This window comes from Salmo trutta, chromosome 28, assembly GCF_901001165.1.
Source record: "Salmo trutta chromosome 28, fSalTru1.1, whole genome shotgun sequence".
In the NCBI taxonomy this organism is placed as follows: domain Eukaryota; kingdom Metazoa; phylum Chordata; class Actinopteri; order Salmoniformes; family Salmonidae; genus Salmo; species Salmo trutta.
The window spans coordinates 5108557-5129971 of record NC_042984.1 but is presented as its reverse complement, the minus strand read 5'-3'; the positions used below and the strand labels follow the sequence as shown (position 1 = coordinate 5129971).

The window sequence follows — 21415 nt, the reverse complement described above, 5'->3', positions numbered from 1 at the left end:
TACCTTATCCCTTACTTCTATATTACCTTATCCCTTACTTCTACATTACCTTATCCCTTACTTCTTCTATATTACCTTATCCCTTACTTCTTCTATATTACCTTATCCCTTACTTCTTCTATATTACCTTATCCCTTACTTCTATATTACCTTATCCCTTACTTCTACATTACCTTATCCCTTACTTCTTCTATATTACCTTATCCCTTACTTCTTCTATATTACCTTATCCCTTACTTCTTCTATATTACCTTATCCCTTACTTCTTCTATATTACCTTATCCCTTACTTCTTCTACATTACCTTATCCCTTACTTCTTCTACATTACCTTATCCCTTACTTCTTCTACATTACCTTATCCCTTACTTCTACATTACCGTATCCCTTACTTCTACATTACCGTATCCCTTACTTCTACATTACCTTATCCCTTACTTCTACATTACCTTATCCCTTACTTCTACATTACCTTCTCCCTTACTTCTTCTATATTACCTTATCCCTTACTTCTTCTATATTACCTTATCCCTTACTTCTTCTATATTACCTTATCCCTTACTTCTATATTACCTTCTCCCTTACTTCTACATTACCTTCTCCCTTACTTCTATATTACCTTCTCCCTTACTTCTATATTACCTTCTCCCTTACTTCTATATTACCTTCTCCCTTACTTCTATATTACCTTCTCCCTTACTTCTATATTACCTTATCCCTTACTTCTATATTACCTTATCCCTTACTTCTTCTATATTACCTTATCCCTTACTTCTACATTACCTTCTCCCTTACTTCTACATTACCTTATCCCTTACTTCTTCTATATTACCTTATCCCTTACTTCTTCTATATTACCTCATCCCTTACTTCTATATTACCTCATCCCTTACTTCTTCTATATTACCTTATCCCTTACTTCTTCTATATTACCTTATCCCTTACTTCTATATATTACCTTATCCCTTACTTCTACATTACCTTATCCCTTACTTCTTCTATATTACCTTATCCCTTACTTCTACATTACCTTCTCCCTTACTTCTACATTACCTTATCCCTTACTTCTTCTATATTACCTTCTCCCTTACTTCTATATTACCTTATCCCTTACTTCTATATTACCTCATCCCTTACTTCTTCTATATTACCTTATCCCTTACTTCTTCTATATTACCTTATCCCTTACTTCTATATTACCTTATCCCTTACTTCTACATTACCTTATCCCTTACTTCTTCTATATTACCTTATCCCTTACTTCTTCTATATTACCTTATCCCTTACTTCTTCTATATTACCTTATCCCTTACTTCTTCTATATTACCTTATCCCTTACTTCTATATTACCTTATCCCTTACTTCTACATTACCTTATCCCTTACTTCTTCTATATTACCTTATCCCTTACTTCTTCTATATTACCTTATCCCTTACTTCTTCTATATTACCTTATCCCTTACTTCTTCTATATTACCTTATCCCTTACTTCTTCTATATTACCTTATCCCTTACTTCTTCTACATTACCTTATCCCTTACTTCTTCTACATTACCTTATCCCTTACTTCTACATTACCTTATCCCTTACTTCTACATTACCGTATCCCTTACTTCTACATTACCTTATCCCTTACTTCTACATTACCTTATCCCTTACTTCTATATTACCTTCTCCCTTACTTCTTCTATATTACCTTATCCCTTACTTCTTCTATATTACCTTATCCCTTACTTCTTCTATATTACCTTATCCCTTACTTCTTCTATATTACCTTATCCCTTACTTCTTCTACATTACCTTATCCCTTACTTCTTCTACATTACCTTATCCCTTACTTCTTCTGCATTACCTTATCCCTTACTTCTACATTACCTTATCCCTTACTTCTACATTACCGTATCCCTTACTTCTACATTACCTTATCCCTTACTTCTACATTACCTTATCCCTTACTTCTACATTACCTTATCCCTTACTTCTACATTACCTTCTCCCTTACTTCTACATTACCTTCTCCCTTACTTCTATATTACCGTATCCCTTACTTCTATATTACCGTATCCCTTACTTCTATATTACCTTCTCCCTTACTTCTATATTACCTTCTCCCTTACTTCTATATTACCTTCTCCCTTACTTCTATATTACCTTATCCCTTACTTCTATATTACCTTATCCCTTACTTCTTCTATATTACCTTATCCCTTACTTCTACATTACCTTCTCCCTTACTTCTACATTACCTTATCCCTTACTTCTTCTATATTACCTTCTCCCTTACTTCTATATTACCGTATCCCTTACTTCTATATTACCGTATCCCTTACTTCTATATTACCTTCTCCCTTACTTCTATATTACCTTCTCCCTTACTTCTATATTACCTTATCCCTTACTTCTATATTACCTCATCCCTTACTTCTTCTATATTACCTTATCCCTTACTTCTTCTATATTACCTTATCCCTTACTTCTATATTACCTTATCCCTTACTTCTACATTACCTTATCCCTTACTTCTTCTATATTACCTTATCCCTTACTTCTTCTATATTACCTTATCCCTTACTTCTTCTATATTACCTTATCCCTTACTTCTTCTATATTACCTTATCCCTTACTTCTATATTACCTTATCCCTTACTTCTACATTACCTTATCCCTTACTTCTTCTATATTACCTTATCCCTTACTTCTTCTATATTACCTTATCCCTTACTTCTTCTATATTACCTTATCCCTTACTTCTTCTATATTACCTTATCCCTTCTTCTATATTACCTTATCCCTTACTTCTTCTACATTACCTTATCCCTTACTTCTTCTACATTACCTTATCCCTTACTTCTACATTACCTTATCCCTTACTTCTACATTACCGTATCCCTTACTTCTACATTACCTTATCCCTTACTTCTACATTACCTTATCCCTTACTTCTATATTACCTTCTCCCTTACTTCTTCTATATTACCTTATCCCTTACTTCTTCTATATTACCTTATCCCTTACTTCTTCTATATTACCTTATCCCTTACTTCTTCTATATTACCTTATCCCTTACTTCTTCTACATTACCTTATCCCTTACTTCTTCTACATTACCTTATCCCTTACTTCTTCTGCATTACCTTATCCCTTACTTCTACATTACCTTATCCCTTACTTCTACATTACCGTATCCCTTACTTCTACATTACCTTATCCCTTACTTCTACATTACCTTATCCCTTACTTCTACATTACCTTATCCCTTACTTCTACATTACCTTCTCCCTTACTTCTACATTACCTTCTCCCTTACTTCTATATTACCGTATCCCTTACTTCTACATTACCGTATCCCTTACTTCTACATTACCTTATCCCTTACTTCTACATTACCTTATCCCTTACTTCTACATTACCTTATCCCTTACTTCTATATTACCTTAGTTTGGCCAGTAACCGAAAGGTTGCTAGATCGAATCCCGAGCTGACAAGGTAAAAATCTGTCGTTCTGTCCCTGAACAAGGCAGTTAACCCACTGTTCCCCGGCAGGCCGTCATTGTAAATAATCAAATGAAATTTATTTATATAGCCCTTCGTACATCAGCTGATATCTCAAAGTGCTGTACAGAAACCCAGCCTAAAACCCCAAACAGCAAGCAATGCATGTGAAAGAAGCACGGTGGCTAGGAAAAACTCCCTAGGAAAAACTCCCTAGAAAGGCCAAAACCTAGGAAGAAACCTAGAGAGGAACCAGGCTATGAGGGGTGGCCAGTCCTCTTTTGATCTTAACTGAATTGCCTAGTTAAATAAATAAAAAATATATAAAAAAATCCCTTACTTATATATTACTGTGTGTGGAAAGTAACGTGTTATATTACTTTGCATTTCTTTCGTGAAAAAAAAAATCTCTAAATCTGTTAGATGGAGCAAGGCGAGCTGCGTACACTCTACCAAAGATATGCTTCCTTTGACTTCCTCATCCTCCTTGCCATCTTCCTCTCTCTCTTGCCATGTGTCCTCTACTCTCTTTCTCAGAGGCAGGATAGTGGTGTAGGGCATGGGGTGTAGAGGGTAGGGGTACAGAGGGTAGGGGTACAGGGGGTAGGGGTACAGAGGGTAGGGGTACAGGGGGTTTAGTTGTATCCGGTGTAGAGGGTAGGGGTACAGGGGGTAGGGGTACAGAGGGTTTAGTTGTATCCGGTGTCGAGGGTAGGGGTACAGGGGGTTTAGTTGTATCCGGGTGTAGAGGGTAGGGGTACAGGGGGTAGGGGTACAGGGGGTTTAGTTGTATCCGGGTGTAGAGGGTAGGGGTACAGAGGGTAGGGGTACAGGGGGTTTAGTTGTATCCGGTGTAGAGGGTAGGGGTACAGGGGGTTTAGTTGTATCCGGTGTAGAGGGTAGGGGTACAGGGGGTTTAGTTGTATCCGGGTGTAGAGGGTAGGGGTACAGAGGGTAGGGGTACAGAGGGTTTAGTTGTATCCGGTGTCGAGGGTAGGGGTGTAGAGGGTTTAGTTGTATCCGGTGTAGAGGGTAGGGGTACAGAGGGTAGGGGTATAGAGGGTTTAGTTGTATCCGGTGTAGAGGGTAGGGGTACAGAGGGTTTAGTTGTATCCGGTGTAGAGGGTAGGGGTACAGAGGGTAGGGGTACAGAGGGTTTAGCTGTATCCGGTGTCGAGGGTAGGGGTACAGGGGGTTTAGTTGTATCCGGTGTAGAGGGTAGGGGTACAGAGGGTTTAGCTGTATCCGGTGTAGAGGGTAGGGGTACAGAGGGTTTAGTTGTATCCTGTGTAGATGGTAGGGGTACAGGGGGTTTAGTTTTATCCGGTGTCGAGGGTAGGGGTACAGGGGGTTTAGTTGTATCCGGTGTAGAGGGTAGGGGTACAGAAGGTTTAGTTGTATCCGGTGTAGAGGGTAGGGGTACAGAGGGTTTAGTTGTATCCGGTGTCGAGGGTAGGGGTGTAGAGGGTTTAGTTGTATCCGGGTGTAGAGGGTAGGGGTACAGAGGGTAGGGGTACAGGGGGTTTAGTTGTATCCGGTGTAGAGGGTAGGGGTACAGGGGGTTTAGTTGTATCCGGTGTAGAGGGTAGGGGTACAGGGGGTTTAGTTGTATCCGGGTGTAGAGGGTAGGGGTACAGAGGGTAGGGGTACAGAGGGTTTAGTTGTATCCGGTGTCGAGGGTAGGGGTGTAGAGGGTTTAGTTGTATCCGGTGTAGAGGGTAGGGGTACAGAGGGTAGGGGTATAGAGGGTTTAGTTGTATCCGGTGTCGAGGGTAGGGGTACAGGGGGTTTAGTTGTATCCGGTGTAGAGGGTAGGGGTACAGGGGGTTTAGTTGTATCCGGGTGTAGAGGGTAGGGGTACAGAGGGTAGGGGTACAGAGGGTTTAGCTGTATCCGGTGTCGAGGGTAGGGGTACAGGGGGTTTAGTTGTATCCGGTGTAGAGGGTAGGGGTACAGAGGGTTTAGCTGTATCCGGTGTAGAGGGTAGGGGTACAGAGGGTTTAGTTGTATCCGGTGTCGAGGGTAGGGGTACAGGGGGTTTAGTTGTATCCGGTGTAGAGGGTAGGGGTACAGGGGGTTTAGTTGTATCCTGTGTAGAGGGTAGGGGTGTAGAGGGTTTAGCTGTATCCGGTGTAGAGGGTAGGGGTACAGAGGGTTTAGTTGTATCCGGTGTAGAGGGTAGGGGTACAGGGGGTTTAGTTGTATCCGGTGTAGAGGGTAGGGGTACAGAGGGTAGGGGTACAGGGGGTTTAGTTGTATCCGGTGTCGAGGGTAGGGGTACAGAGGGTTTAGTTGTATCCGGTGTCGAGGGTAGGGGTACAGAGGGTTTAGTTGTATCCGGTGTAGAGGGTAGGGGTACAGGGGGTTTAGTTGTATCCGGTGTAGATGGTAGGGGTACAGAGGGTTTAGTTGTATCCGGTGTAGAGGGTAGGGGTACAGAGGGTTTAGTTGTATCCGGTGTAGAGGGTAGGGGTACAGGGGGTTTAGTTGTATCCGGTGTAGAGGGTAGGGGTACAGGGGGTTTAGTTGTATCCGGTGTAGAGGGTAGGGGTACAGGGGGTTTAGTTGTATCCGGTGTAGAGGGTAGGGGTACAGAGGGTTTAGTTGTATCCTGTGTCGGTCCGGTAGGAGGAGTGGTTGTCTGACGTCAGCCTGGTGGTCTCTGTTCCGGACGGCTGCATCATGATGGGGTCACCACCAACGTCTGGGGGGGAACAACACACACACACACACACACACACACACACACACACACACACAGATGTTACAAATCTAAATAACTGTGTGATTGGTGGCAGCTTCAACCACATGACCAACCCACAGGCCCATGTTGGACTGACCAGAGTTAAACTGTTCTAATAACCAACCCATACGGAGCGATTTCAGTGCCAAACGAAATTGTATTTGAATTGCATAATTTTTGAATTTGGATTAGGATATTGAACTTGAATTTAAGATGTTTTATTTTATTTGTGATGCACAAATTTAAATTGAACTTGGATTTTTTTCATGGTTTGAAACTGAATTGAGTGTACATTGCATTCAGTTAAATTTAATTTCAATGTAATTGAATATTCAAGTGGAACTTTATATATTTAGTTTCAATACGGTAGATGTTGCTTTTATTCTGTGTATCGAGTTTACAAACTACAATTTCAAGTTAATCAAAGTTTCCTATATTCAACTTCTCAGATGAAATTCAGATTCCAATGTTTTTAATTCAGTTCTCTAAATTCAGATTCTAAACCAGAAACAACATCCTGGTACTTTGCCAGCCAGGAAAAGTAGAGGAGAACAGATACAATTAGTAAGCATTTCACTGTAAGGTCTACTACACCTGTTGTATTCAGCATTTCACTGTGAGGTCTACTACACCTGTTGTATTCAGCATTTCACTGTAAGGTCTACTACACCTGTTGTATTCAGCATTTCACTGTAAGGTCTACTACACCTGTTGTATTCAGCATTTCACTGTAAGGTCTACTACACCTGTTGTATTCAGCATTTCACTGTAAGGTCTACTACACCTGTTGTATTCAGCATTTCACTGTAAGGTCTACTACACCTGTTGTATTCAGCATTTCACTGTAAGGTCTACTACACCTGTTGTATTCAGCATTTCACTGTAAGGTCTACTACACCTGTTGTATTCAGCATTTCACTGTGAGGTCTACTACACCTGTTGTATTCAGCATTTCACTGTAAGGTCTACTACACCTGTTGTATTCAGCATTTCTCTGTAAGGTCTACTACACCTGTTGTATTCAGCATTTCACTGTAAGGTCTACTACACCTGTTGTATTCAGCATTTCACTGTGAGGTCTACTACACCTGTTGTATTCAGCATTTCACTGTAAGGTCTACACCTGTTGTATTCAGCATTTCACTGTAAGGTCTACACCTGTTGTATTCAGCATTTCACTGTGAGGTCTACTACACCTGTTGTATTCAGCATTTCACTGTGAGGTCTACTACACCTGTTGTATTCGGCATTTCACTGTAAGGTCTACTACACCTGTTGTATTCAGCATTTCACTGTAAGGTCTACTACACCTGTTGTATTCAGCATTTCACTGTAAGGTCTACTACACCTGTTGTATTCAGCATTTCACTGTAAGGTCTACTACACCTGTTATATTCAGCATTTCACTGTAAGGTCTACCTACACCTGTTGAATTCAGCATTTCACTGTAAGGTCTACTACACCTGTTGTATTCAGCATTTCACTGTAAGATCTACACCTGTTGTATTCAGCATTTCATTGTAAGATCTACACCTGTTGTATTCAGCATTTCACTGTAAGATCTACACCTGTTGTATTCAGCATTTCACTGTGAGGTCTACACCTGTTGTATTCGGCGCAAGTGACAAATAAACTTCGATTTCATACAATTAAAAGCTCACTGTGGTAAGCAGAAGCTTCTGGCGGGCTCTGAAGCCAATTTGGCATGTTGAATTAATTTTCTTCCTTTGAATTTGGCTCTAGCATTTGAACTGTTTTGGCTATAAACTGTTATAACCCCCATTCCTGAAAGCAAAGAGTCTCTGGAACATGGAGGTGCTTCCTGTTCCCATCTACGATGATCACAATCTACCATATTGAAATTGAATATATACTGCTCAAAAAAATAAAGGGAACACTTAAACAACACATCCTAGATCTGAATGAAAGAAATAATCTTATTAAATACTTTTTTCTTTACATAGTTGAATGTGCTGACAACAAAATCACACAAAAATAATCAATGGAAATCCAATTTATCAACTCATGGATGTCTGGATTTGGAGTCACACTCAAAATTAAAGTGGAAAACCACACTACAGGCTGATCCAACTTTGATGTAATGTCCTTAAAACAAGTCAAAATGAGGCTCAGTAGTGTGTGTGGCCTCCACGTGCCTGTATGACCTCCCTACAACGCCTGGGCATGCTCCTGATGAGGTGGCGGATGGTCTCCTGAGGGATCTCCTCCCAGACCTGGACTAAAGCATCCGCCAACTCCTGGACAGTCTGTGGTGCAACGTGGTATTGATGGATGGAGCGAGACATGATGTCCCAGATGTGCTCAATTGGATTCAGGTCTGGGGAACGGGCGGGCCAGTCCATAGCATCAATGCCTTCCTCTTGCAGGAACTGCTGACACACTCCAGCCACATGAGGTCTAGCGCCTCCATGCTCTGGACACTACGCTGACAGACACAGCAAACCTTCTTGCCACAGCTCGCATTGATGTGCCATCCTGGATGAGCTGCACTACCTGAGCCACTTGTGTGGGTTGTAGACTCCGTCTCATGCTACCACTAGAGTGAAAGCACCGCCAGCATTCAAAAGTGACCAAAACATCTGCCAGGAAGCATAGGAACTGAGAAGTGGTCTGTGGTCACCACCTGCAGAACCACTCCTTTATTGGGGGTGTCTTGCTAATTGCCTATAATTTCCACCTGTTGTCTATTCCATTTGCACAACAGCATGTGACATTTATTGTCAATCAGTGTTGCTTCCTAAGTGGACAGTTTGATTTCACAGAAGTGTGATTGACTTGGAGTTACATTGTGTTGTTTAAGTGTTCCCTTTATTTTTTTGAGCAGTGTATATATATTGAATTTTCAATGAAAACAAATTTTAAAACATTGCAATATTTACTCGATTCGGTCTCAATAAATGTAATTTGTATTTCAATATTTAAGTCAATAAATCAACTTCTGTATTACAAATTCAAATGCAATCATCTAATACAAATGCAAAATTATGGAATTAAAATACAATTTCTGTTACCACAGACACAGGTTGGACTGACCAGTTAAACTGTTATAAAGACCAGACACAGAGGACTGACCAGTTAAACTGTTATAAAGACCAGGTACAGAGGACTGACCAGTTAAACTGTTATAAAGACCAGAGGACTGACCAGTTCTCTACCTGGGATCAAATCCTCTCTATCGGTCTTCCCTTCATTTAACCAAGTGGAAATCCACTCTACTTAAAACAGATTGATTGATTAAACTTTTCATCTCTCTTACCTCTAGTTCTATTGATTGATTGATTAAACTCCTCACCTCTCTCGTCAGACTGCATCTGTGCCTCCAGGTCTTCAGGGGAGATGTAGAACTCAGGTTCCTGGTCCATGGGCGGCCGCGGTTTACACTTCCCACAGCAGCAGTTACAGCAGCAGCACAGACAGCAGCAGAAGTAGCAGCCAGTCGCCAGGCCACAGAATATGAACAGGCCCTGTAGAGAGAGGAGACCGTCAGGGAGAGAGGAGGTGACGCACACAAACTCATGACTTGTTTAATTTGATCTTGAGGGGTGAAATTTACTAATCATAACCCCACGTCCATCACTACATTTACCAGGGACTAATCATAAGTCCACGTCCATCACTACATTTACCAGGGGACTAATCATAACCCCACGTCCATCACTACATTTACCAGGGGACTAATCAGAAGTCCACATCCATCACTACATTTACCAGGGACTAATCATAAGTCCACGTCCATCACTACATTTACCAGGGGACTAATCATAACCCCACGTCCATCACTACATTTACCAGGGGACTAATCATAAGTCCACGTCCATCACTACATTTACCAGGGGACTAATCATAACCCCACGTCCATCACTACATTTACCAGGGGACTAATCATAACCCCCACGTCCATCACTACATTTACCAGGGGACTAATCATAACCCCACGTCCATCACTACATTTACCAGGGGACTAATCATAACCCCCACGTCCATCACTACATTTACCAGGGGACTAATCATAACCCCACGTCCATCACTACATTTACCAGGGGACTAATCATAACCCCACGTCCATCACTACATTTACCAGGGGACTAATCATAACCCCCACGTCCATCACTACATTTACCAGGGGACTGATCATAACACCCACGTCCATCACTACATTTACCAGGGGACTAATCATAACCCCCACGTCCATCACTACATTTACCAGGGGACTAATCATAACCCCCACGTCCATCACTACATTTACCAGGGGACTAATCATAAGTCCACGTCCATCACTACATTTACCAGGGGACTAATCATAACCCCACGTCCATCACTACATTTACCAGGGACTAATCATAACCCCACGTCCATCACTACATTTACCAGGGACTAATCATAAGTCCACGTCCATCACTACATTTACCAGGGGACTAATCATAAGTCCACGTCCATCACTACATTTACCAGGGACTAATCATAAGTCCACGTCCATCACTACATTTACCAGGGGACTAATCATAACCCCACGTCCAGCACTACATTTACCAAGGGACTGATCATAACACCCACGTCCATCACTACATTTACCAGGGACTAATCATAAGTCCACGTCCATCACTACATTTACCAGGGGACTAATCATAAGTCCACGTCCATCACTACATTTACCAGGGGACTAATCATAACCCCACGTCCATCACTACATTTACCAGGGGACTAATCATAACCCCCACGTCCATCACTACATTTACCAGGGGACTAATCATAAGTCCACGTCCATCACTACATTTACCAGGGACTAATCATAACCCCACGTCCAGCACTACATTTACCAGGGGACTAATCATAAGTCCACGTCCATCACTACATTTACCAGGGACTAATCATAACCCCACGTCCATCACTACATTTACCAGGGGACTAATCATAAGTCCACGTCCATCACTACATTTACCAGGGACTAATCATAAGTCCACGTCCAGCACTACATTTACCAGGGGACTAATCATAAGTCCACGTCCATCACTACATTTACCAGGGACTAATCATAACCCCACGTCCAGCACTACATTTACCAGGGGACTAATCATAAGTCCACGTCCATCACTACATTTACCAGGGGACTAATCATAAGTCCACGTCCATCACTACATTTACCAGGGGACTAATCATAACCCCACGTCCATCACTACATTTACCAGGGGACTAATCATAAGTCCACGTCCATCACTACATTTACCAGGGGACTAATCATAAGTCCACGTCCATCACTACATTTACCAGGGACTAATCATAAGTCCACGTCCATCACTACATTTACCAGGGGACTAATCATAACCCCACGTCCAGCACTACATTTACCAGGGACTAATCATAACCCCACGTCCATCACTACATTTACCAGGGGACTAATCATAAGTCCACGTCCATCACTACATTTACCAGGGGACTAATCATAAGTCCACGTCCATCACTACATTTACCAGGGACTAATCATAACCCCCACGTCCATCACTACATTTACCAGGGACTAATCATAACCCCACGTCCATCACTACATTTACCAGGGGACTAATCATAACCCCCACGTCCATCACTACATTTACCGGGGACTAATCATAACCCCACGTCCAGCACTACATTTACCAGGGGACTAATCATAAGTCCACGTCCATCACTACATTTACCAGGGGACTAATCATAACCCCCACGTCCATCACTACATTTACCAGGGGACTAATCATAACCCCCACGTCCATCACTACATTTACCCGGGGACTAATCAGAAGTCCACGTCCATCACTACATTTACCAGGGGACTAATCATAAGTCCACGTCCATCACTACATTTACCAGGGGACTAATCATAAGTCCACGTCCATCACTACATTTACCAGGGGACTAATCATAAGTCCACGTCCATCACTACATTTACCCAGGGACTAATCATAACCCCACGTCCATCACTACATTTACCAGGGACTAATCAGAAGTCCACGTCCATCACTACATTTACCAGGGGACTAATCATAAGTCCACGTCCATCACTACATTTACCAGGGGACTAATCATAAGTCCACGTCCATCACTACATTTACCCGGGGACTAATCATAACCCCACGTCCATCACTACATTTACCAGGGACTAATCAGAAGTCCACGTCCATCACTACATTTACCAGGGGACTAATCATAAGTCCACGTCCATCACTACATTTACCAGGGGACTAATCATAACCCCACGTCCATCACTACATTTACCAGGGGACTAATCAGAAGTCCACGTCCATCACTACATTTACCAGGGACTAATCATAAGTCCACGTCCATCACTACATTTACCAGGGGACTAATCATAACCCCCACGTCCATCACTACATTTACCAGGGGACTAATCAGAAGTCCACGTCCATCACTACATTTACCAGGGACTAATCATAACCCCCACGTCCATCACTACATTTACCAGGGGACTAATCATAACCCCACGTCCATCACTACATTTACCAGGGACTAATCATAACCCCACGTCCATCACTACATTTACCAGGGACTAATCATAACCCCCACGTCCATCACTACATTTACCAGGGGACTAATCATAACCCCACGTCCATCACTACATTTACCAGGGGACTAATCATAAGTCCACGTCCATCACTACATTTACCCAGGGACTAATCATAACCCCACGTCCATCACTACATTTACCAGGGACTAATCAGAAGTCCACGTCCATCACTACATTTACCAGGGGACTAATCATAAGTCCACGTCCATCACTACATTTACCAGGGGACTAATCATAAGTCCACGTCCATCACTACATTTACCCGGGGACTAATCATAACCCCACGTCCATCACTACATTTACCAGGGACTAATCAGAAGTCCACGTCCATCACTACATTTACCAGGGGACTAATCATAACCCCACGTCCATCACTACATTTACCAGGGGACTAATCAGAAGTCCACGTCCATCACTACATTTACCAGGGACTAATCATAAGTCCACGTCCATCACTACATTTACCAGGGGACTAATCATAACCCCCACGTCCATCACTACATTTACCAGGGGACTAATCAGAAGTCCACGTCCATCACTACATTTACCAGGGACTAATCATAACCCCACGTCCATCACTACATTTACCAGGGGACTAATCATAAGTCCACGTCCATCACTACATTAACCAGGGGACTAATCATAACCCCACGTCCATCACTACATTTACCAGGGGACTAATCATAACCCCACGTCCATCACTACATTTACCAGGGACTAATCATAACCCCCACGTCCATCACTACATTTACCAGGGACTAATCATAACCCCCACGTCCATCACTACATTTACCAGGGACTAATCATAACCCCCACGTCCATCACTACATTTACCAGGGACTAATCATAACCCCCACGTCCATCACTACATTTACCAGGGACTAATCATAACCCCCACGTCCATCACTACATTTACCAGGGGACTAATCATAACCCCACGTCCATCACTACATTTACCAGGGGACTAATCATAACCCCACGTCCATCACTACATTTACCAGGGACTAATCATAACCCCCACGTCCATCACTACATTTACCAGGGACTAATCATAACCCCACGTCCATCACTACATTTACCAGGGGACTAATCATAAGTCCACGTCCATCACTACATTTACCGGGGACTAATCATAACCCCACGTCCATCACTACATTTACCAGGGGACTAATCATAAGTCCACGTCCATCACTACATTTACCAGGGGACTAATCATAAGTCCACGTCCATCACTACATTTACCAGGGGACTAATCATAAGTCCACGTCCATCACTACATTTACCAGGGGACTAATCATAAGTCCACGTCCATCACTACATTTACCAGGGGACTAATCATAAGTCCACGTCCATCACTACATTTATCAGGGGACTAATCATAAGTCCACGTCCATCACTACATTTACCAGGGGACTAATCATAACCCCACGTCCATCACTACATTTACCAGGGGACTAATCATAACCCCACGTCCATCACTACATTTACCAGGGGACTAATCATAAGTCCACGTTCATCACTACATTTACCCGGGGACTAATCATAACCCCCAGTCCATCACTACATTTACCAGGGACTAATCAGAAGTCCACGTCCATCACTACATTTACCCGGGGACTAATCATAACCCCACGTCCATCACTACATTTACCAGGGGACTAATCATAAGTCCACGTCCATCACTACATTTACCAGGGACTGATCATAACCCCACGTCCATCACTACATTTACCAGGGGACTAATCATAACCCCCACGTCCATCACTACATTTACCAGGGACTGATCATAACCCCACGTCCATCACTACATTTACCAGGGGACTAATCATAACCCCACGTCCATCACTACATTTACCGGGGACTAATCATAACCCCACGTCCATCACTACATTTACCAGGGGACTAATCATAAGTCCACGTCCATCACTACATTTACCAGGGGACTAATCATAAGTCCACGTCCATCACTACATTTACCAGGGACTAATCATAACCCCCACGTCCATCACTACATTTACCAGGGGACTAATCATAACCCCACGTCCATCACTACATTTACCAGGGACTAATCATAACCCCACGTCCATCACTACATTTACCGGGGACTAATCATAACCCCACGTCCATCACTACATTTACCAGGGGACTAATCATAAGTCCACGTCCATCACTACATTTACCAGGGGACTAATCATAAGTCCACGTCCATCACTACATTTACCAGGGGACTAATCATAAGTCCACGTCCATCACTACATTTACCAGGGGACTAATCATAAGTCCACGTCCATCACTACATTTACCAGGGGACTAATCATAAGTCCACGTCCATCACTACATTTATCAGGGGACTAATCATAAGTCCACGTCCATCACTACATTTACCAGGGGACTAATCATAACCCCACGTCCATCACTACATTTACCAGGGGACTAATCATAAGTCCACGTTCATCACTACATTTACCCGGGGACTAATCATAACCCCCACGTCCATCACTACATTTACCAGGGGACTAATCATAAGTCCACGTCCATCACTACATTTACCAGGGACTAATCAGAAGTCCACGTCCATCACTACATTTACCGGGGACTAATCATAAGTCCACCACTACATTTACCAGGGGACTAATCATAACCCCCACGTCCATCACTACATTTACCAGGGGACTAATCATAAGTCCACGTCCATCACTACATTTACCAGGGACTAATCAGAAGTCCACGTCCATCACTACATTTACCAGGGGACTAATCATAAGTCCACGTCCATCACTACATTTACCAGGGACTAATCATAAGTCCACGTCCATCACTACATTTACCAGGGACTAATCATAACCCCACGTCCATCACTACATTTACCAGGGGACTAATCATAACCCCCACGTCCATCACTACATTTACCAGGGGACTAATCATAAGTCCACGTTCATCACTACATTTACCCGGGGACTAATCATAACCCCCACGTCCATCACTACATTTACCAGGGGACTAATCATAAGTCCACGTCCATCACTACATTTACCAGGGACTAATCAGAAGTCCACGTCCATCACTACATTTACCAGGGGACTAATCATAAGTCCACGTCCATCACTACATTTACCAGGGACTAATCATAAGTCCACGTCCATCACTACATTTACCAGGGACTAATCATAACCCCACGTCCATCACTACATTTACCAGGGGACTAATCATAAGTCCACGTCCATCACTACATTTACCAGGGACTAATCATAAGTCCACGTCCATCACTACATTTACCAGGGGACTAATCATACCCCCACGTCCATCACTACATTTACCAGGGACTAATCATACCCCCACGTCCATCACTACATTTACCAGGGGACTAATCATACCCCCACGTCCATCACTACATTTACCAGGGGACTAATCATAACCCCACGTCCATCACTACATTTACCAGGGACTAATCATAACCCCACGTCCATCACTACATTTACCGGGGACTAATCATAACCCCACGTCCATCACTACATTTACCAGGGGACTAATCATAAGTCCACGTCCATCACTACATTTACCAGGGGACTAATCATAAGTCCACGTCCATCACTACATTTACCAGGGGACTAATCATAAGTCCACGTCCATCACTACATTTACCAGGGGACTAATCATAAGTCCACGTCCATCACTACATTTACCAGGGGACTAATCATAAGTCCACGTCCATCACTACATTTATCAGGGGACTAATCATAAGTCCACGTCCATCACTACATTTACCAGGGGACTAATCATAACCCCACGTCCATCACTACATTTACCAGGGGACTAATCATAAGTCCACGTTCATCACTACATTTACCCGGGGACTAATCATAACCCCCACGTCCATCACTACATTTACCAGGGGACTAATCATAAGTCCACGTCCATCACTACATTTACCAGGGACTAATCAGAAGTCCACGTCCATCACTACATTTACCGGGGACTAATCATAAGTCCACCACTACATTTACCAGGGGACTAATCATAACCCCCACGTCCATCACTACATTTACCAGGGGACTAATCATAAGTCCACGTCCATCACTACATTTACCAGGGACTAATCAGAAGTCCACGTCCATCACTACATTTACCAGGGGACTAATCATAAGTCCACGTCCATCACTACATTTACCAGGGACTAATCATAAGTCCACGTCCATCACTACATTTACCAGGGACTAATCATAACCCCACGTCCATCACTACATTTACCAGGGGACTAATCATAACCCCCACGTCCATCACTACATTTACCAGGGGACTAATCATAAGTCCACGTTCATCACTACATTTACCCGGGGACTAATCATAACCCCCACGTCCATCACTACATTTACCAGGGGACTAATCATAAGTCCACGTCCATCACTACATTTACCAGGGACTAATCAGAAGTCCACGTCCATCACTACATTTACCAGGGGACTAATCATAAGTCCACGTCCATCACTACATTTACCAGGGACTAATCATAAGTCCACGTCCATCACTACATTTACCAGGGACTAATCATAACCCCACGTCCATCACTACATTTACCAGGGGACTAATCATAAGTCCACGTCCATCACTACATTTACCAGGGACTAATCATAAGTCCACGTCCATCACTACATTTACCAGGGGACTAATCATACCCCCACGTCCATCACTACATTTACCAGGGACTAATCATACCCCCACGTCCATCACTACATTTACCAGGGACTGATCATAACCCCAGTAAATGTAGTGATGGACGTGGGGTTATCATTTGGCTGTCTAAGCTGAGGGTCTAACTAGCCCAGACGACCCCTCACTGATTCCATCTTCTTGACAGAGGCACACACACACACACACAACGCCCCCCCCCCCCCCACACACAATCCCCCCCCACTACACACACACACAACCCCCCCCACCACACTCACACACAACCCCCCCACCACACACACAACCCCCCCACCACACACACACACCCCCCCACCACACACACACACCCCCCCACCACACACACACACACACACACACACACACACACAACGCCCCCCCCCCCCCCCCCACCACCACACACAATCCCCCCCACTACACACACACACACACACAACCCCCCACCACACACACACACACACACCCCACCACACACACAACCCCCCCACCACACACACACACACACACACACACACCCCCCCACCTCACACACAACCCCCCCACCACACACACACACACACAACGCCCCCCCCCCCACCACCACACACACACACACACACAACGCCCCCCCCCACCACCACACACACACACACAACGCCCCCCCCCCCCACCACACACACACACACACACACACACACAACGCCCCCCCCACCACCACACACACACACGTTGTCTTACCTTGGCCCACCAGGAGGAGAGGACAAAGTAGGTGTTGACGTTCTCCTCTCCAAACTGCTCGGCCACGTACAGTCCCAGGGATCCGTACTTGTCGTAGATGTTCCTCTTGGTGCAGTCGTTCAGGATGGAGTGGGCGTTGTTGATTTCCTTAAACTTATCAGCAGCCTCGGGGTTGTCTGGGTTCTTGTCTGGGTGGAACTTCAGAGCCAGTTTCCTGATTGGACGGAGAACAGAGAGGGTGTGGTTATGAGAGAGACAATGACAGAATGATGAAACGAATAGAATTTAGCGTGTTTCAGCCAAAGTCAAACGTAAACCAATCACTTCTGTCCCCTATTTCAATGTTCAGCCCTCATGCACCACATCTCTGTTGCCCTCTAGTGGACAGTGATAACAGGAAGTCTAGTGGACAGTGATAACAGGAAGTCTAGTGAACAGTGATAACAGGAAGTCTAGTGAACAGTGATAACAGGAAGTCTAGTGGACAGTGATAACAGGAAGTCTAGTGGACAGTGTCTCATAGTGAACAGTGATTAACAGGAAGTCACTCCCTCCTCATGGTCGCATTAGCTACATCAAATTAGCTTCTAGACCACAAACCCAGCAGTCTGCTACATTAGTCAGACAATTACTTTATGACTGCCACCGTTGAGGTTCTGCCTGGTGGGATTCAGGAGTGTGATTTAGTGTCTACAACTGGCTCCTCCAATACAGCTGAGATGACACCCAAGAGGAAGAGAGAGGCTCTATATCAATTACTTCAAAATCTGCCCTGGCTTCCTCCTCATTACTTCTACTGATGGAGAACATGGTGGAAGGAGCTCATTATTAGGCTGGCTTTCACCTGGACGGAGGAGATAGTACAGTAGAATACGCCTATGTAGTACACTAATATGTACTACACAGTAATACAGTGACTTTTTCCACATTTTGTTACGTTACAGCCTTATTCTAAAACGGATAAAAATGTTGTTTTCCCCCTCATCAAGCTACACAAACCCCATACATTTTTTCTAATTTATAAAAACTGTTTCTCCCATTCTTCTCTGCAGATCCTCTCAAGCTCTGTCAGGTTCGATGGGCAGCGTCCCTGCACAGGTATTTTCAGGTCTCTCCAGAGTTGTTAGATCGGGTCCAGGCTCTGGCTGGGCCACTCAAGGACATTCAGAAACTTGTCCCGAAGCCACTCCTGCGTTGTCTTGGCTGTGTGCTTAGGGTTGTTGTCCTGTTGGAAGGTAAACCTTCGCCCCAGTCTGAGGTCCTGAGCGCTCTGGAGCAGGTTTTCATCAAGGATCTCTCTGTACTTTCCAGCTCCACAGAGGAACTCTGGAGCTCTGTCAGAGCGACCAGCAGGTTCTTGGTCACCTCCATGACGAAGGCCCTTCTCCCCCGATTGCTCAGTTTGGCCGGACGGCCAGTTCTAGGAAGAGTCTTGGAGGTTCCAAACTTCTTCCATTTAAGAATGATGGAGGCCACTGTGTTTTTGGGGACCTTCAATGCTACAGACATTTTTTGGTACCCTTCCCCACATCTGTGCCTCAACACAATCCTGTCCTGGAGCTCTACGGACAATTCATTCGACCTCATGGCTTGGTTATTGCTCTGACATGCACTTTCAACTGTGGGACCTTATATAGACAGGTGTGTGCCTTTCAAAATCATGTCAAATCAATTGAATTTACCACAGGTGGACACCAATCAAGTTGTAGAAACATCTCAAGGATGATCAATAGAAACTGGATGCACCTGAGCTCAATTTCAGCAAAGGGTCTGAATACTTATGTAAATAAGGTATTTCTGTTCATTATTTTTAATAAATGTGCAAACACTTCTAAAAACCTGTTTTTGCTTTGTCATTATGGGGTATTGTGTGTAGATTGAGGAGGAAAAACATTTATTTAATCCATTTTAGAATAAGGCTGTAACGTAATAAAATGTGGAAAAAGTCAAGGGGTCTGAATACTTTCCAAATGCACCGTATGTAGTACACTGTGGTGCAGTGGTCTAAGACACTGCATCGCAGTGCTATCTGTGCCACTAGAGATTCTGGGTTCGAGTCCAGGCTCTGTCGCAGCCGGCCACGACCAGGAGACCCATGGGGCGGCGCACAATTGACCCAGCATCGTCCGGGTTAGGGGAGGGTTTGGCCGGCAAGGATGCCCTTGTCCCATCGCGCACTAGCGACTCCTGTGGCAGGCCAGGAGCAGTGCATGCTGACATGGTTGCCAGGTGTACGGTGTTTCCTCCGACACATTGGTGCGGCTGGCTTCCGGGTTAAGTGGGCATTGTGTCAAGAAGCAGTGCGGCTTGGTTGGGTCGTGTTTCGGAGGACACACGGCTCTCGACCTTCGCCTCTCCCGAGTCCGTACGGGAGTTGCAGCGATTAGACAAGACTAACTACCAATTGGATACAACGATATTGGGGAGAAAATGGGGTAAAATAAAAAAAAAATAATAAATATGTAGTACATCTGCCCTGTAGGACTTCTTAATGTCCTCTGGTGAGGCGTTCTTGTCGATCCCCAGGACCAGGTAGAGCTAAGGTGTCGTGACCAGGTAGAGTTAAGGTGTAGTGTATAGTGTATAGTGTTACCTGTAGGACTTCCTGATGTCCTCTGGTGAGGCGTTCTTGTCGACCCCCAGGACCAGGTAGAGTTAAGGTGTCCTGGTGTAGTGTATAGTGTACAGTGTTACCTGTAGGACTTCTTGATGTCCTCTGGTGAGGCGTTCTTGTCGATCCCCAGGACCAGGTAGAGCGAGTCTCCTGATGTAGAAAGAGAACGCTGTCTCTGCGCCTCGGCTGCCATGACAACCACTCCCTCTGTCTGTCAGTCTGTCTCACACACACACACACACTCACTCCCTTGTTCGCTCACAGCCTCACCAGTCTAAGAGAGGAGGAGAGAGAGAAAAGAGAGGAGAGAGAGAGGGGGGAAGAGAAGGGAGAGAGGTTTGCTAATTAATAAAAATAATTAAAAAACTGAAATATTACATTTACATAAGTATTCAGACTCTTTACTCAGTACTTTGTTGAAGCACCTTTGGCAGCGATTACAGCCTCGAGTCTTCTTGGGTATGACGCTACAAGCTTAGCACACCTGTATTTGGGCAGTTAGCCGGGCGGCCAGCTCTAGGAAGAGTCTTGGTGGTTCTAAACTTCTTCCATTTAAGAATGGAGGCCACTGTGTTCTTGGGGACCTTCA

General features: G+C 44.1%; 1 protein-coding gene and 1 long non-coding RNA gene across 2 annotated transcripts in view; both read right to left on the bottom strand.

Moving 5' to 3' along the window:
• Positions 1-323: 323 nt before the first annotated feature.
• LOC115166406 (uncharacterized) lies at positions 324-1222 on the bottom strand. The gene is made up of 2 exons (XR_003870314.1): positions 1124-1222; positions 324-732 (listed from the first exon to the last, which is right to left on the bottom strand). It is a non-coding gene; the product is annotated as an uncharacterized LOC115166406 (long non-coding RNA).
• A 3217-nt stretch (positions 1223-4439) lies between these two features.
• LOC115165300 (dnaJ homolog subfamily C member 5-like) overlaps positions 4440-21415 on the bottom strand; it is a 32027-nt gene continuing 15051 nt past the window's right edge. Inside the window, exons 2-5 of the mRNA XM_029718340.1 lie at positions 20907-21100; positions 18213-18426; positions 9546-9717; positions 4440-6193 (exon numbers count right to left, since the gene is read on the bottom strand). Coding sequence (XP_029574200.1) covers positions 6090-6193; positions 9546-9717; positions 18213-18426; positions 20907-21019 — 603 coding nt within the window. The 5' untranslated portion in view covers positions 21020-21100 and the 3' untranslated portion in view covers positions 4440-6089. The remainder of the gene's footprint in view (positions 6194-9545; positions 9718-18212; positions 18427-20906; positions 21101-21415) is intronic.